Source organism: Alosa sapidissima, chromosome 8 (assembly GCF_018492685.1).
Source record: "Alosa sapidissima isolate fAloSap1 chromosome 8, fAloSap1.pri, whole genome shotgun sequence".
Taxonomy (NCBI): domain Eukaryota; kingdom Metazoa; phylum Chordata; class Actinopteri; order Clupeiformes; family Clupeidae; genus Alosa; species Alosa sapidissima.
Genome location: NC_055964.1, coordinates 34,086,662 through 34,105,247, shown reverse-complemented (window position 1 = coordinate 34,105,247; position 18,586 = coordinate 34,086,662). Strand labels below are relative to the sequence as shown.

Genomic DNA, 18,586 nt, shown 5'->3' with positions numbered 1-18,586 from the left:
ATCTAGAACAAAATGATGTTTGTGCGACAGCAGCCTATTCTTCAGAAGTCCATACAACCACAACCTCAACTTCTTTCCACCAAAAGTAACCCAAATTCATCACTACGCCATGATGTCATTTCCCCTTTACCATGCCTGCGCTCTGTGAAGACAACCAAGCCGTTGTATTTGCATTGCAATGCATTGGCTCATTGAAAATGTCACACAACTATTCTGCTAAGCTAGATAAAGTGGCGAAAGAATGTTATAATCTGAAGTTTACAAACTACCAGCTGGCTCATGAAAAAATGATCTGACTAAATGGCCGAATATGTTTACCCTCATCTTGTGGACACTCCTTAGGCCAGACAGCAAACACCATACTTCCTGTATATAATTTCTATATCCTCAACAGTGGGCAAGTTGAGTAAGTGTTTGTGTGTGTGTGTGTGTGTGTGTGTGCTTTCTTCAAGTCAACTCAACCTTTAGACCTTTTGACAAAATGTTTAATTTGGAGGTGAATATTTGCAAAAATCCACAGTGGTGGGCAAGTTGAGTACGTTTGTGTGCTGTACTGTAACTTGTGTGTGTGTGTGTGTGTGTGTCTGTCTGTGTCTGTCGCTGCAGGTTGAATGACCATGTGGAAGACAAAACTAAACTGCCCATCTTGATTTTCCCTGAAGGTGAGCTTCTCTGAGTGTGAGACAGACAATCTGTGTGCGTGTGTGTGAGAGAGAGAGTGAGAGTGAGTTAGTGACTAAATGAGTGTGTGTGTGAGTGAGTGAGTGAGTCTGTGTATGCTCACCTGTGGTGGTAGGTGATGATTGAGTGTATGTGTGAGTGTGTGTGTGCTCACCTGTGGTGGTAGGTGATGATTGAGTGTGTGTGTGTGTGTGTGTGTGAGTGCTCACCTGTGGTGGTAAGTCAGTGTTGACTAATTGACTAATCTGTGGTGGGGCGCCACGAAATAAAAATTGACCGCCACACATAAATATTCTATGTTTAATTTAATTTAAATTAAACATAAGATCAAATCCTTGCATTGCCATTGAGCTGCGCTTTTTACGCATGCAGCCTTTCCTTGCCCCGCCCCGCTCTCTCTCGTAGCCCGCTGCCACTCCTCTGCATGTGCTTTTAACAAAATATTCACGATTGTTGAAGGATTGTTGTTGCCACATAGAAGCATTGCATAGAAGACGTCTGGCTAAATTGCTATTAAATCCGCTTAGCATCGTGACCATGCTGCGCAAATTTGTTCAAAACTGCTGCATTGAAGTTAACTCTGCTAAGGTCTTATCACAACATAGTAGGCGACATTGAAGAGACTAAACTAAGTCAAGTTATGCAATCAAGCTGTATCTCAAAGCTAACGTTAGAATACTGTTTGGATGTCGAATTTAGCATGCTTAGCCTACTTACAGCTGCTTGTCAATTTCGTTGAAGGGTCCATTTTATTGACTCTGACGCTGAATGTTTGCAAAATCCCGATGTAAATGGAAAAGTGCTTTCCAAAATTCAAAAGTGCAATGTATTTGTACTGTAGAATCATGACACGGTGTGTGTGTGTGTGTGAGAGAGAGAGTGTGTTTGTAGGTTGTGTGTGTGTGTATGTACGTGTGTGTGTGTGCTTGTGCGTGCGTGTGTGTGTATGTGTATGCAGGACTGTGGGTGTATGTGTGAATGTGTGAGTGTGTATGTGTGAGTGTGTTTTGTGTATGTGTGCGTATAAGGGAGAGAGTGTATGTAGGCTGTGTGTGTGTGTGTTTGTAGGACTTTGTGTGTGTGTGTGTGTGTGTGCAGGGCTCTACAGTGCGCCCATTTCACTTACACTCGCACTCGCGTACTCGAGTAAAAATGATGGCGTGCGAGTGCAAAAAAATATTTAGGCACACTGGTGCGAATGACTTCTAACCATGTCAATGTTTGTCTACAATACAAAATACACCGCAACTACACCTCCCATCAACGTTAGCAGTTTCGCGTTGTGACTCGCTAGTAGTCGCTTCTATCAAATCCAAGAGCGCGCAGAAAATGCGGAAAGTTAGACTAGCCAGCCAAGATGCAAAGATTGAAGAAATTCATTGGATATAGGAGGAACAGGATGAGATTCTGAGAATGCAGTGAGAGAAGGAAAGGTAACCCAACATGCCTTTTAGCCCAGTTGACGTATTTGCTGCAATATGCAAAATATAGCTGTAGCGAACCGGCACAAAAGTAGCCTCCCGTAATACTCCCATTTTATTCAAAGGTAGAACGCTACTGACAACTCCAGGCTTCCACGCATGCTTGTTTGTTTACACCGAATACAAGCTGAAGTGCAAAACGAAAGTGGGCTTTGCCTTGAAAGTAGGCGTTTGCCTACTGCCCCCATCAATGCAGATATTTCAAATAAAAAATAAAAGTATAAAAAAAATATATATCCTTGATAGCCTGTGTTGGGTTTTGTGGAAGAGAAAATTGACTGTTTTAGTAGTAGTATTAGGCAGTATGTAGTCAGATAGGTCACCATGGGCATATTTGCATTAGCTACAGATGGATTCACAAATAAATAAGTTAATAAATTATATAAGTAATAAATAAGCCTACATTTGGCAGGATACTTGATATACAGGCTAAATGCAAATATGGCAATGTATTATATTATTTTACATTAACAAAATGTAGGCAAATAGAACAGACTGAACATAAAGTAGGCACTGACCTTTAAAATCCTGTTTCCTGTAGCCTAAATGTTGTCAGTCATTCTTACTATTCGCAATTGGTGCACTGGCATGTTTAACTGTTAGCTGCAGTATAATGTTAGATTATGTGTAAGTTAAGTACAGAACTGACCGTGCGCCCAAATTTTTGTCTGTGCTCCTAAATTTTTTTAACTTGGGCGCACAAGTGCTCCTGGAAGAAAATGTTAGTGTAGAGCCCTGGTGTGTGTGTGTGTGGAACTGTGGGTGTGTGTGTGTGTCACAGCTTTAGCCCATTTCATGCTTTCCTGCCCCTCTCAGGCCTGACTGTTTCCATAGAAACGGAGCGCAGTCTGTTGTGTGCACTGTGAATAGCTCTGTGTGTGTGTGTGTGTGTGTGTGTGTGTGTGTGTGTGTGTGTGTGTGCCCAGGTACCTGCATCAACAACACGTCAGTCATGATGTTCAAGAAGGGCAGCTTTGAGATCGCCTCCACGGTCTACCCTGTGGCCATCAAGGTGAGCCGTCCTCTCCTTTAACTCCCTCATGGCGTCTCCATCTCCCGGGTAACAGCTGTAAGCATTCTTCTTGTAGAAGGTTCCAGAGAAGGTTCTAGAAGGCCCATAGTCTGACTTGCTTGTTGCGGTTTCTATGGAGACTTTTGTCAGCTGATTTCCTGTGTGTTGTGTGCTTGGGACAGTAGCCCAACCAACCAACACACACACACACCACACACACACACACACATACACACACACACTACTCCTGTTGTTCTGTCAGCATGTGACTCTAATGTGATTTTGGGGACACAAATCTAATATGTGTAGATGGCATCAAGACACAGCTGTGCACGCAAAAGAATGTGCAGCATCAAAGATGAAAGAGAAGGATGCAGTATTAATGGAACTCCAATTTATACCTCTTAACCTGACGATCATCTTTATGACGGTCCACTGCATCTCTGTATGTGGGGGTTGGATGGGGTGCCTGACCAGGTGTCCAGTGCTGATAATGATTTTACTGTGTGTGTGTGTGTGTGTCCCTGTGTGTGTCTGTGTGTGTGTGTGTGTAGTATGACCCTCGTTTTGGCGATGCCTTCTGGAACAGCAGTAAGTTTGGGATGGTCAACTACCTGCTCCGGATGATGAGCAGCTGGGCTATTGTCTGCAGTGTCTGGTACCTGCCTCCCATGACCAGAGAGGTAATACACACACACACACACACACACACACACACATATATATATACACCAGAGGTGGGACCAAGTCACTGTTTGGCAAGTCACAAGTAAGTCCCAAGTCTTAGCAGTCAAGTCCAAGTCAAGTCCCAAGTAAATACAGAGAAGGGCAAGTCGAGTCCAAGTCCAAGTCACATCAAAGCCAAGTCGAGTCCAAGTCCAAGTCCCAATCTTTTTCAAGTCCTGAACAAGTCATCAGGTACTCTTCACTTAATAATGCCATTATTAGACTATCGATCATAATTTTAGCACTTCCATCTAATCCACAGTATTTTTTTTATAAATACAGATTAAAATATGTTCAATGTTTCTGTCTTGTAATCTTTTACGACATATGCATGTGCATACCTGTGTAATATACACATGTGCATACCTGAGTAATCTGTACAAAACGGATAGCTACATGACACTCAGCACAGCTGCAAATATATATAATGTTTTTCCAAATTGCGGAGCCCACTGTAAGGATGAGTAATAATTTGACTGATGGTATTTCACTGCGCTAGGCCACAGATTTGCCTGCAAACAATTTATTAGGCTGTCTGCCAGTGGTGACTCATAAGGGAAGCCAAGGTCAACACTTTTATATTATTTAAAAGATAATAATGACAGTAATTTTGTTTTAAAGTATTAATTTCTTAAGAAATACTAGACATTTGATGCTGTTTATCTAATTTGTAAATGGTGCACGGTCACTTAAGCCCATTGTGTGCACTGTCCACACGTTCTCATAATGATCTTTTTTTACCAGCTCCGTTCAAATATAGCCTATGGCTAGTCCACAAACTTGTTTGTGCCACATGTATAGCACAATTTTAACAATGATAAGCATGATATTAAGTTGGCACAAACAACTTTCATTCCTTTGGAAAGAGAAGCATGTATGACATGATGCTTGCTTGACATTTTCTGTTTGCAATTAAAAGTGAATTATGAGCCTGGTAGCCAGTAGCCACCTAGCTACAGTAGCTGAGTGGAATGCGTTTCAATCGGCATATCATGTGCTTCATGTAAATAAATTATTGAATACTTCAAGACTCACCAGTTCCATTACACAAGGCAAAGACAACTCTTCATAATATTCTTGTCCACTTTCCAAATCACAGTGAGTGCAGCTATGTCATAGTGACCTGGATCTCATAGTTTATAACAGTATAGTAGGCTAGTGAGAAACGGATAAATTCACAATCTCCTCTAATCTCGTATTTTTTTGCCTCCACGATTTCTTATATTTAAAAGAAGATGTCAATCATCATCAACAATGACAAGCCAGCTGGAACCTACTCGTTTTCTCTCCCTCTCGTGCGTGCTTAGATGTGTTCTCAATTAAATGCAGTAGCTTAGCATAAGTTTAAGTTGGATCTTAATGGAGAGGACTCGAAAAGTATCATCTTTATGTAACATGCTGTTGGTGCTTTTTGACAAACGTTCTCTAACAAGAGTGCAAATCAGTTTGCAGTAAAGCTACTAGTGATTGGCTAAATGTTGGTCCTTCCTCTGTCTCTTGGTGCCCTACACACAGTGCGTAACGCGTGTGGGGGTAGTGGCAGTAGGCTACTGAACTGTGCTCTGGCCGCTTGTCTCCGCTATTTTTTTTTTTTTTTTTAGTCGCGGGAAAGCGTCTCTGGGTTGACTGGTACACGATCAGGAAATTTAGTTTTTGATTCGAGACATGTCAAGTCATCACAAGTCAAAGAGGCAAAGTCCGAGTCAAGTCTTGAGTGAATAGTATTCAAGTCCAAGTCGAGTCGCAAGTCATGCCGAATTTTATCAAGTCAAGTCTGAAGTCATTAAAATCATGACTCGAGTCTGACTCGAGTCCAAGTCATGTGACTCGAGTCCACATGTCTGATATACACACACACACACTGCTCAACACATATATTTCACTACACACACACACACACACACACACACACAGCTCAACACATATATTTCACTACACACACACACACACACACACACACACACACACAAAAACACACACATATACTCCAGTACACACACATACATACACACACACAAGCACACATATACCCCAGTGTACACAGACACACACACACACACACACACTTAGCCATCTACCTACACTCACCCTGAGCTCCAGATGTCTAATTAAGCCTCAGTGAATCAAGTTACTGCCTGACAACCACTCACATTGCTGCAACACTAAAGCAACTCACACACACACTAGTGTTAATTTCGTCAGACGAGACGAGAGGAAATATGTTCGTCAACAACCTTTTTTTTCATGACTAAGACGAGACGATGACGAGACGGCAGTAATGTCCTGAAACACTGACTAAGACTATCTTAAGATGCATTATTGTTGACGAATGAGAAGACAGAATATCTAGCTGTTATGTTTTCAAAATATTCCGAATGAGTTCATACGCAACAGCTTTCCTGTAGGCTAGTCTACGTGCTGTTGCTGCAACCCTGTGGCTGCAACACAAAACTACATGGAACAAGAACACTGGAGATTTCTGCCAGAGTTAGCAAGCTAACTACCTAAGCTTTATGCCACAATGCTACATACCCAGAAGTTGAAGCTTCTCTCATACAAATTAACATCCCCCAGAATACGAAAATGTTCATCATGTAATGTCAACTATTTAACTAGTTAGACTGATGATGCAAAGTTTGCTAGCAAGTAAGCTAATATGGAAAGTTCGCTAGCAAGTTAGCTATGGCTAAGATGGAGAGTCTGTTTGGGGAATGTGTTGTGTTTGGGCGCATATCGCCATCTAGCGAGGCGGAGTAAAACATTAACACTTTGGCCTATGACAGTGTTTCTCAAACTTTTTCAGTTTCAGGACCACTTAACTAACCCTAGCTAAAAAAAAAAAAAGATTAGACCTACTTCAATAGTAGCCTATAATTAGTCTACACAATAGGCCTACTCACTGAACCACCTTGCTTATTGTCTTTGCACTTTGCTTATTGTGTGGATTCATACTGTATGATTTAAACTTGCATATCTTACATAGACAGTGTTGCAGGACTGTTTTTACATACAAGTTGGTTCAATATTGCAAACAACTCATCTATATTATATTTTACCACGTCTGCTCGCGGACTACTTGGGATAGCTTGCGGACCACCAGTGATCCCCGGACCACACTTTGAGAAACACTGGTCTACGAATATGACAGTGGTCCAGTCAAATCTTTTACTGTCTATGGTCAAATCCCAGCCGAGCTATAACTGTAGCTCGACTTACCTGTGCATGTAAACATACTGACTGACAAAAAATCAGAATGAGTAATTATAACAGACGAGTAGCCCTGTGGACAGACAATATTGTTGGAAAATTGAGATGTGTGAAACACTATTTGACTCAAATGGTAATCAGAAATAATTTGTTATAAAAAAAAAGACTAAAATGTGTTGACTAAAACTGACTAAGGCTAAGATACCTTTAGTTTTCTTTTGACTAAAACTAGACTAAAATGACGAGACTTTTAGTCGACTAAACTTGACTAACAAAAATGATATTTGAATGACTAAATATGACAAAGACTAAAAAGGACATTTCGTCACAAGACTAAGACTAAATTAAAAATAGGTGACAAAATTAACACTAACACACACACACACACACACACACACACACACACTTTAGGCTGGAGTAGCACCTGTAGGCACACAACATGTGGTGCTGATGTTGGTCAAGCACAAATAAAATCACGTGCACACGTACACACACACACACACACATGTACATACACATACACAAACACTCGTACATACACGTACACACACACACACATAAACACATGTACACACACACACACACACACACAAACACACATAAACGCATGTACACACACACACACACATTTTAACCATTTATTTATGTCCACATGAAGAAAATGGTACAGGGAAACAAATGTTAAGAATGCAGTACAATACATATGCAAACCCATGGACCAGTAGCATGCACCAGGTCTTCACAAATCACTTAACTTAAGTGATATATAACTTAACAAGCACAATACTAATACAGTTCTTAAGGGTATAAGTAGCAACGTCTCCACCATATGTGGCGGCTGCCAATAATAGCAGAGATGGCACAGTACTTTGCAAGCTGTTTAGCCCTTTGGCCATCCCAAGTAGTTGCAGCCCTCTTACTACCAACCTGTGTGTGTGTCCCAGGCTACCAAATATGAATATGAGTAGTCACTCACACACTCTCACACACAAATATATATGGCTGTAATGCTGATCAAACATCCAGACACAAAGCACACACACACACACACACTGCTGTAGTCCTCCACTAATCTCTGCTGGAGTGCACTGTGTGTGTGTACTGTTCATGATGTGCTGGGAGTCTTTGTGACTCGGTCGTCAGCTAGTCGTCATAGAAACCCACACCAGCTGAGAGCCGCCTGCTAAAAGCACACACCTGCACACACACACACACCTGCCCGTTCGCTTTACTGGCCAGCTTGAACCTGTTGCCCTAGTTTTCATTTTAACCTTAACCAGATTTCTCCTGGATTACACGTCTGAATAAACAAATCATTTGTAAACATGTTGTCCTTTGAGAGATGGGAATCCTGCTTCAGAGGCTGATTTTCCAGAGGTTTTTGCATTGGAAATGTGTGTGTGTGTGTGTGTGTGTGTGTGTGTGTGTGTGTGTGTGTGTGTGTGTGTGTGTGTGTGTGTGTGTGTCGATGTTTGCATGGGTTGGGATGGACATGGCAATTTGGTTTGGGAGCTTTGATTCGTAAATGAGGATGATCTCACATGACACTCACCGAGGCCACATCTGTGAGAGGGTGCAGGTGTGTTTGTGTGTGTGTGTGTGTGTGTGTGCGCGTGTGTGTTTGTGTGTGTTTGAGTGCGTGTGTGTGTGTGCGTTTGTGTGTGTGTGTTTGAGTGTGGGTGTGTGTGTGAGTGTGTGTTTGTGAGCGTGTGTGTGTGTGTGTGTGTGTCCTCTCATGCCAGCATAAGCTGAATGTGTGTAGGCACTAAGACACATTAAGATGGGCAACATTGTTCCAAGAGATAGGGGATTCATTAACGTGATGTTGGATGTGAAAACAACACCAGGAAGACTGAACAGACTTTTTAACGGGTCAGAGTACTGGTCAACCCATCAGACACACATACACACACACAAACAAACAAACAAATACACACACACACACACACACACACCCTCTCACAGATGCGGCCCTGGTGAGTGTCGTGAGATCATCCTCATTTACAAATCAAAGTTGACCAACCAAACTACCATGTCCGACCTAACCCATACAAACAGCTTGACACATATAAACACACACACACACGTTCACAGATGCAGCCTCGGTGAGTCTCCTGATACTATGTCGTGAGATTATCCTCATTTACGAATCAAAGCTCCCCAACCAAACTGCCATGTCTATTCCAACCCATGCAAACAGTTCAACACATATAGTGTGTGTGTGTGTGTGTACATATATGTGTGTGTGTGTGTGTGTTAGTCTACCCACAGACCATGTGCAGATGCTCAGAATAACTACCTGTTAAAAGGTCAGTAATTAGCAGTTTTACATACTGAAGTTGAATCTTAATGGATCATTTGTTAAGTCTCTGTGGGCGCATATCCAATTAAAATGTTGGATTCATCTCGTCATAGTACATTTTTTTTCTATTGTATTGATTACACGTTACTGCCTCCTCCTGGTTTGGAGAGTCACTGAACACAAAGTGCGTTGGCCGCATTGTTGTATTGACGATGGTGGGCTTGATCAGGGTGTGTGTGCGTGTGTGTGTGTGTGTGTGTGTATGGAGACCTCTCTCCTGTGCTGGTGTGTTCTGCGGACAGTGAAACTGGATGGAGTCATGACCGTGGGCGCTGACCTCAGCTCAGCATTGGCCAAGTGACCACCACGTCAAGTCACTCCCGTGACCCCTGACCCCCCGTGAATAACAGGAAAGAGTTGAGAATGACAGACACACCCCTTCTCCCTCATATGCACATATTTACACACAGTACACACAGAGAGACAAGTATACACACTCACAGGACATTGTTAGAAGTGTGTGTGTTTGTGTGTGTGTGTGTTTGTGTGTGTTAGAAACCCAGGGACATACTTTTTTTTTTCTCTACATTTGATATTCAGGGGTATTTTTGGCCCTTGTCTCTCTCTCTCCCACACACACACACACACACTCACACACACACACACTCGCACTCCTTAGAAGGCTATAGAGAGGCACAGCTGGCCCGGTGCCGTGGCTGTCTGACTGCATGACTGCACACAGAGGGCTTTTCTATGTGAACCCACTGCAGCACTGGACACACACACACACACACACCCACACATACCCTCCCACCTACACACACACAGAGGGCTTTTCTATGTGAACCCACTGCAGCACTGAACACACACCCACACACACAGAGGGGCAGGGGGAAAGGCACATGAAGAACGTCAGTGTAGGAGGCACATGAAGGTCACACAAGTCAAGGTCAAGGGGAAATGTGTGTATGTGTGTTCACCTTAGCAGACACACATGCTCCCTTGAGCATGTACAGAAATGCAGACACCTCCAGAAAGGCTTTTTTGTCCTGTGAGTGGCTCTAGTTTTTTTGTTTTTTTTTAGGGGGGGGGGGGTGGGGTCTGGCTACAGAGCAGAGGGCTCGCTGGACTGTGTTTATTGTGGAGCACAAGAAGGAAGTGTGTGTTACACAGCAGAAGTGTTTGTGGAAGAGCAGTGTGAGATAGAGTGTGTGTGTGTGTGTGTGCGTGCGTGTGTGTAGAGCGGTGCTGCTGAAAGGCCAGTTGTTCCGACTCCGCGGCCTTCAGCTCCGAGTGCTCCCCAGAGATCTGAGGGGCTCGGCCAGACTCCACACACACTTTCCGTTCGGTGGGAAAAATCTGCCGCTCCGTTTTCCAGCCCGGGAGCCAGTGGAAAACTGAATCAGTTCATCCACTAGGTCACAGCCACCAGCCAGCACGCTTCACTACACTACTCAATACTAACCTATTCTATACTATACTAAGCTATACTCCAGACAGCACACTACAGTAAACTACTCAATACTAAGCTATACTTCAGCCAGCACGCTACACTAAACTACTCAATACTAAGATATACTCCAGCCAGCACGCTACACTAAACTACTCAATACTAACCTATTCTATACTATACTAACCTATACTCCAGACAGCACACTACAGTAAACTACTCAATACTAAGCTATACTCCAGCCGGCACGCTACAGTAAACTACTCAATACTAAGCTATACTCCAGCCAGCACGCTACACTAAACTACTCAATACTATCCTATTCTATACTATACTAACCTATACTCCAGACAGCACACTACAGTAAACTATTCAATACTAATCTACACCCTACTACACTATACTATACTAATTTACACTACAGCCAGCACGCTACTATAAACTACTCAATACTAATCTACACTATACTAACTTGCACTACAGCCAGCACGCTACTATAAACTACTCAATACTAATCTACACTATACTATACTAACTTACACTACAGCCAGCACGCTACACTAAACTACTCAATACTAATCTACACTATACTATACTAATTTACACTACAGCCAGCACGCTACACTAAACTACTCAATACTAATCTACACTATACTATACTAACTTACACTCCAGACAGCACGCTACTATAAACTACTCAATACTAATCTACACTAACCTACTAACCTAACCTACACTACCTGAATTTCCCAACTATTAGCTGAGGTTTATACATTGATTTTGCAAAATTTCTTAAGCTATGAGGTTAATACATGGGGGCAGTTAATATGGTATTAACATGGTTTTGTTTTTTTAACTTGCATAAAAAACTGTCCTGTGGTTTATACACTATGCGCAGGAAATTACTGTACAGCAACCAGCCAGCTATTAGCCAGCACGCTGCAAAAAAATACACTCTGCTATACCATACTAACCTACAGAACAGCCTCAGCACAGCATACTACAGTACCGTGAACTACTCAATACTAATCTACACTATATTAATCTACACTACAGCTAGCACGCTACAAAAACTACTCAATACTAGTCTAGAGTAGACTAACCTACACTACGACAAACAGCCAGCACACTACAATTTACTTTTATTCTACTCTATACTATACTACACAACATTTTCAGGCCAGCACACTATAATAATCTACACTTCACTAATCTGCACTACACTACTCTATACTGCACTACACTACACTACATTACACTACACTACACTACACTACAGCCAGTGCAATGCAGAGTCTGTCCACTAGAACACAACAACCAGCACAGAACACTGCAAAAAACAACACACTACTAATCTATACTACAATAAACTACACATTAGTAATCTACACAACAATAAACTACACACTACTGATCTACACAACAATAAACTACACACTACTAATCTACACTACAATAAACTTCACACTACTGATCTACACAACAATAAACTACACACTACTAATCTACACTACAATAAAATAAACACTACTAATCTACACAACAATAAACTACACACTACTAATCTACACTGCAATAAATGACACATTACAATACATTACACACTAATAAACTACACTACAATACACACACTAGACTATACTTATCTACACTACGCTACAGATTATTTCTGTACTCTACATTAGACTATACTAATCTACACTATGCTACAGAATACTACTGCACTCTACATCAGACTATACTAATCTACGCTAGGCTACGGATTACTACTGCACTCTACATCAGAGTATACTAATCTACGCTAGGCTAGATTACTACTGCACTCTACACTAATCTATGCTAGGATACATCTTATGATGGTACGCTCAGGGTTGGGTCAGATTACTTTGAAATGTAATCCATTACTGACTACAAATTACATGGCAATTTTTGTAATCAGTAACGTAATCAGTTGGATTACCAAAAACATGTAACGTAATCTGATTACTTTAGGATTACTTTTAGATTACTTCAATAAATATGTCCCTTAAGTAAAAGACACCACCACTGAACTGATGAAAGAATTCTCATTCTATTTTTCTCTTTATTATTTTATTACATCTAAGAAATCTCTTTGCTCTGAGTAAAGCATTCCTGTGTGAATTAACTGTTCTTTTCCTCCAAAAATCTTAATGTAGGCCCTTGTTTTAGTGTTACCATTTACTTTGAGGTCACCAGGTCCCGTTGTCTGAAAAACACCCAAAATTAATACATTTCTATAGCTATTCTCCACTTTGGGGGTGGTGTTTCGGTGGTTGAAATTTTCACCCCATCACATCACTTAGTCATCATGGATGTGATCATGGATCACTATTCTCCAAACATGCACAACTCATCTTAACCTTTATAAGGGCACACCTGGACAATGAATTTAGCTTTCGCTGGATTTTTTTGACCCAGGGCCTGAGATTGAACAACACCATTTCCATTTCAATTGTGGGGGTGAAAAAATTATTCCTTTGGGATGTTTTTCAACCAGGGGGACCTGCTGACTTTCTCAAAGTAAACGGTAACACTAAAACAAGAGGTTACATTAAGATTAGGAGGAAAATATCAGGCAGTGTGCCGAGAGACCTGCCCCAATAGTAAATAAGTTAGTAAATAAGTATAGAGACTCTTTTGATCCCGTGAGGGAAATTTGGTCTCCCAATCTGTGAATTAGTAAACACACAGAGCACACAGTGAACACACAGTGAGATGAAGCGCACACACTAACCCGGAGCAGTGAGCTGCCTGCTACAGCGGCGCTTGGGGATCAGTGAGGGGTTAGGTGCCTTACTCGGCACTTCAGCCGTGGATGTGGACATGGGAGAGCAGTGCTCAAACACTTCCCCCGCCCACATTTTTTCTACTGGTCGGGGATCGAACCGGCAAGCCCGAAGCTTGTCAAATTAAAAGATAGCTAGGCTATCATAAAAAAAGTTGCATTGTTTGCATGATAAAATGTAATCAGGTAATCCCCAACAATGTAACTGTAATCTGATTACACAATTTTTTTTTATTGTAATCTGGGTTGATTATAGTTACTTGATTTTTGTAATCTGATTACGTAATCCAGATTACATGTAATCCGTTACTACCCAACCCTGGGTACGCTGCATCAGACTATACTAATCTACGCTATGGTCCAGTCAGCACACCACATCGATTGGCTACTTATAGCGTAGGACTTCCGATTCACATGTCCGCCACCTTTAGCATTACGAATTGCCCTCCAAGATAGTCCCATTCATTACCCCTTAGTCATGTGTGTCCTCTGGCACTGCACATTTGCACGCTAGTCTAATTGCTTAGCCACTTTGGTGTGTGTGTGTGTGTGTTAGTTAGAGATTTCCATTGATTTCCATGCCCTGTGATGTCTTTGCAGGAGGGAGAGGATGCCGTGCAGTTTGCCAACCGCGTGAAGGCTGCCATCGCTAGACAGGGAGGGCTGGTCGACCTGCTGTGGTGAGTTCACCTCTCACACACACAGACACACACACAGACATCTGAGTGAAGGTTGCAATCACCAGACAGGGAGAACTGGTGGACCTGTTGTAGTGCTAATTCTGCTAATCACACACACACACACACACTTATGTCTGAAGGCTCTGTACGTGACAAGCCTCTGCCAATCATATGCACACCCACAGACATAAAACACACATTTCTGCCTGAAGGCTGTGCACATGACGAGCCGCTGCCAATCACACACACACACATAACACACACACTTCTGCCTGAAGGCTCTGTACATGACGAGCCGCTGCCAATCAACTGGGACAAAGGGGACAGTTTGCCACCAGTCAGTATCTGCCATCATGTCATCTGTTGGAACAGAGAACATGTCAGAATGTTCCATAATATGTTTGGCCATTCTGCACTTATTCTTATCTATTAGACGTGAGGAAAGATGCAGAAATCCCACAGAAATACTGCACGGGTCATTCTATGAAACGGACGCCTTTTCCACTATAACATTTTCAAAATGTTCATCAAAAGTAAACTTCTTTTCAATGAATAAAGACATGATCACCCTCCAACAAAGCATATTTGCCCACCTCAGGCATACATTTTGTTTTCACACTGAAATATAATAAATTGAAATCTAATAAAAGTGACGGGGTGGTACATTTTTAATGATAAAATGGCTCTAGTTATCCAATAAGAGTCAATTTTTTTATTTTATTATTATACCTTTATTTAACCAGGGAAGAAAGATATCTCATTTACAAGTGAGCCCTGGCCAAGGTAGCAGCACACAGTGAACATAATAGAGACAGACAAAGTAAAAATAAGTCAGTCACAACACGCACATACACTAACACGCTCACACACACACACACACACACACACACACACACACACAACAATACAACAATGAAACAAAATTAAAAGTTAGGAACAGGTGCAGACAGTTTGGAATGTTTGGTTGAGATATGACTTAAATTCATTGATTGAAATAAATACTGTAAGTTTCAACGATCTTTGAATGTCATTCCAAGCAGTTGATGCACTATAAATAAAAGCAGTTTTTCCAAACTCGGTCTTCATTGAAGGAACTTTTAAAAGAATATATCTACTTGTACGCAGATTATACCCTTGACTATTGACAGTTAAAAGACTAATCATATACAGAGGAAGCTGGCCAGCTATGGCCTTGTACACAAATATAAGCCAATGCTTGTACCTTCTTAAGTGAAGTGAGGGCCAACCTACCCTTTCGTACAGTGCACAGTGATGAGTGAAGTAATGTGTACGAGTTATGAATCTTAGAGCAGAGTGATAAACAGAATCTAATGAATGTAAAAGAGCCTTAGTGGTGTTTCTGTAAAAAACATCTCCATAATCTAAGACAGGTAAGAAGGTAGCTTCCACCAACTTTCTTTTGGCTGACTGTGAAAAACAGGCACTATTCCGAAAGTAAAACCCCAGCTTTAGCTTTAACTTAGATAGTAATTGTCTAACATGTAACTTGAATGATAAGTCCTCCTCCAACACAAAGCCTAGGTATTTGTAGAAGGAGACCAGTTCTATAGCTTTACCCTGCAAAGTGTAAAGAGGTGGTAGAGAAGATTTACATTTATGTTTCCTAGAAAAGACCATGCATTTTGTTTTCATTCAGAACTAGTTTTAAAGAGAGGAGATTGCGCTGAACTATTGGAAATGCTTCCTGCAGCTTTGAAATGCAACTATCAATGGACGATGCAGGGCAATAAATGATGGTGTCGTCTGCATATAAATGAATACTTGCGTCTGATGGGTTATCACCAAGATTGTTGATATATAATGTAAATAACAATGGACCCAAAATGGACCCCTGTGGCACACCAGATTCAATACTGAGACTATCAGAAAGACACCCCTTAATTTGCACCCTTTGGCACCTATTCTTTAAGTAGTTCCTAACCCAACCTAATGCAGTTTCAGAAAGACCAACACTGTATAGACACGATAGAAGAATACTATGATTGACAGTATCAAAAGCTTTAGTCAAATCAATAAACACTGCAACACATGAGCTTCCATTGTCTAGGGAACAGGTAATGTAATTTAGAACTTTCATAGTGGCAGTTACCGTACTGTGATTCTTTGAAACCTAGACAAAATGTTGTTGCTAACCAAATATTCCTTCAGTTGTTCGCTGACAATCGATTCTAAGATTTTGGCTATAACTGATAGCTTAGAAATTGGTCTGTAATTATCTAAGCTGGTTGGATCACCACCTTTTAGTAGGGGTACAACTAAAGCAGATTTCCAGACATCAGGGACAACATTCTGTTCTAAAGATAAGTTAAAAATATAAGTTAGTGGCCCAGCAATGATCTCAGCAGCTACTTTCAAAAAATATGGCTCAACTTCATCAGGCCCTGCAGACTTCTTGATGTCAAGGTTTTTCAAGGCTTTTAAAACTTCACTTCTTGAGATTGGAGAAAAGCAAAAAGTAGGACTATCTTCACTCAGAAGAGGAGATGGGTTGGGTATATCACTCACAGAAATTTCATTAAAAATAGAACCTGAAGAAATGAAATGCTTATTAAAGCTATTTACCATATCCGTCCTATTAGTAATGAGACTATCTTTTACTAAAATTTGGTCAGGGAAATCATTAGATAACGTAGAAGGAGAAAGTGATTTGATGGTTTTCCAGAATTTAGTAGGATTATTTAGATTTTGTGAGGTTTCATTTAGATAATATTCAGATTTTGATCTGCGTAAGAGCTGTACATTTATTTCTCAGTACTCTAAATGCTACCCAATCTCTTTCTGTATCCGATTTCCTGGCTGTGGCCCAAGCCAAGTTTCTTTCATGAAGGAGTTCAGATAATTCATTTGAGAACCATGGATTATCACGGCCTTTTACTCTGAATTTCTTAACAGGTGCATGCCTATTCACGATCTTCAAAAATAATGTGTGAAAATACTGCCATGCTATGGTCACATCAGGTATTAAAAACAATTTATCCCAATCAGATGCAAACAACTCATGCAGAAACCCTTGAATGTCAAACAGTTTAAAGCTCCTTTTTGTAATAATTCTAGGTTTTACTTTGGGGATTTTACAATTCCTTATAGCGACTACAGTACAATGATCACTGACATCATCAGGAAAAACCCCTGTATAGGTGTATGTATGGGGTTTATTTGTTAAAATAAGATCTATTAGAGTGGACTTGCTTGGGTTCTTATGATTAGATCGTGTAGGTGAATCAATAAGTTGAATAAGATTCACAGAATCACAATATGCTTTAAACTGATCTGAGTTTGATGTCAACCAATTCCAATTCAAATCACCCAATAATACAATATCTTTAGAAAGCAGGTCAGTTAAGACAGCTGACAGTGAGGTAAGAGCATCACTGATAGCTGCAGGTGGTCTATAGCAGCCAACTATACATAAATGACAGTCCTTTCCATATTCCAGGTCGATAGCCAAAAACTCAAACTGTTTAGGGAGAGAAACTGATTTGAGAACAGTTGCATGGAAATTTGATTTAATATATATTGCAACCCCACCCCCCTTGACTGAAGCGAGTCAAGTTATTGACTTAACAGACATGCCTTCAATTAGAAATTACATTTTCTTAGCAAAGATAGTGTTAAAACTGTAATGAAAAACAATTATTCCTGTCTCATTTGTGTGACGGGTTGGTAAGATTAAGCTTGACGGACCCCTCATAGTAATGAAAAAACAACAAATAAACAATGTAAAAGAATGTCAGAATTGCTCTGTTAGTTTCTTGGGTGCTCTACTGGCAGACATTATTAAAAAATGTCTTTGTGATTTCATTTCAAGTAACGGTATGCTATTTACAGACAAAGCATGTTAATGTGAGTGGGTTTTAAGGCAAACCAGGGGACGCAAAATCAAAAAAACATGATTTTATTCTAAATAAATATGTTGAATGTCATCAGGAAAATATATTTAATTATGAAAATAACAAAAGCTTGATGAGAATATAACATTTATGTGGTGATATTTTAGATGTAAATGTCATGTCGGTCAACCCAGACACCTGGAAAAGGCCATGCACTTGTGAAAAATGGTTAAAAATAATGTGATCGTCTATTTACTTAAGAATAGTATTTTCTTGCACATCATGTTAAGAGCCCTTGAATTACCAGCTTTAGAAACACATTTTGGCTCTAGTTTGTGCCTTACGCATCTCAACAAATGTTGTGAACGCAAATGGCACCCGTTTCATAGA

General features: G+C 40.8%; 1 protein-coding gene across 4 annotated transcripts in view; it reads left to right on the top strand.

The window, feature by feature from the left end:
• The window catches only part of LOC121715035 (glycerol-3-phosphate acyltransferase 4-like), a 49,548-nt gene that overhangs the window by 16,643 nt on the left and 14,319 nt on the right, over nucleotides 1–18,586 (top strand). For all 4 annotated transcript variants that reach the window (XR_006033513.1, XR_006033514.1, XR_006033512.1 and 1 more), the window contains exons 9-12: nucleotides 607–662; nucleotides 3,089–3,174; nucleotides 3,729–3,857; nucleotides 14,266–14,345. Coding sequence is in view for 1 of the 4 variants with exons in the window: in XM_042100331.1 (XP_041956265.1) it covers nucleotides 607–662; nucleotides 3,089–3,174; nucleotides 3,729–3,857; nucleotides 14,266–14,345 (351 nt within the window). In the remaining 3 variants the exon portion in view is untranslated. The remainder of the gene's footprint in view (nucleotides 1–606; nucleotides 663–3,088; nucleotides 3,175–3,728; nucleotides 3,858–14,265; nucleotides 14,346–18,586) is intronic.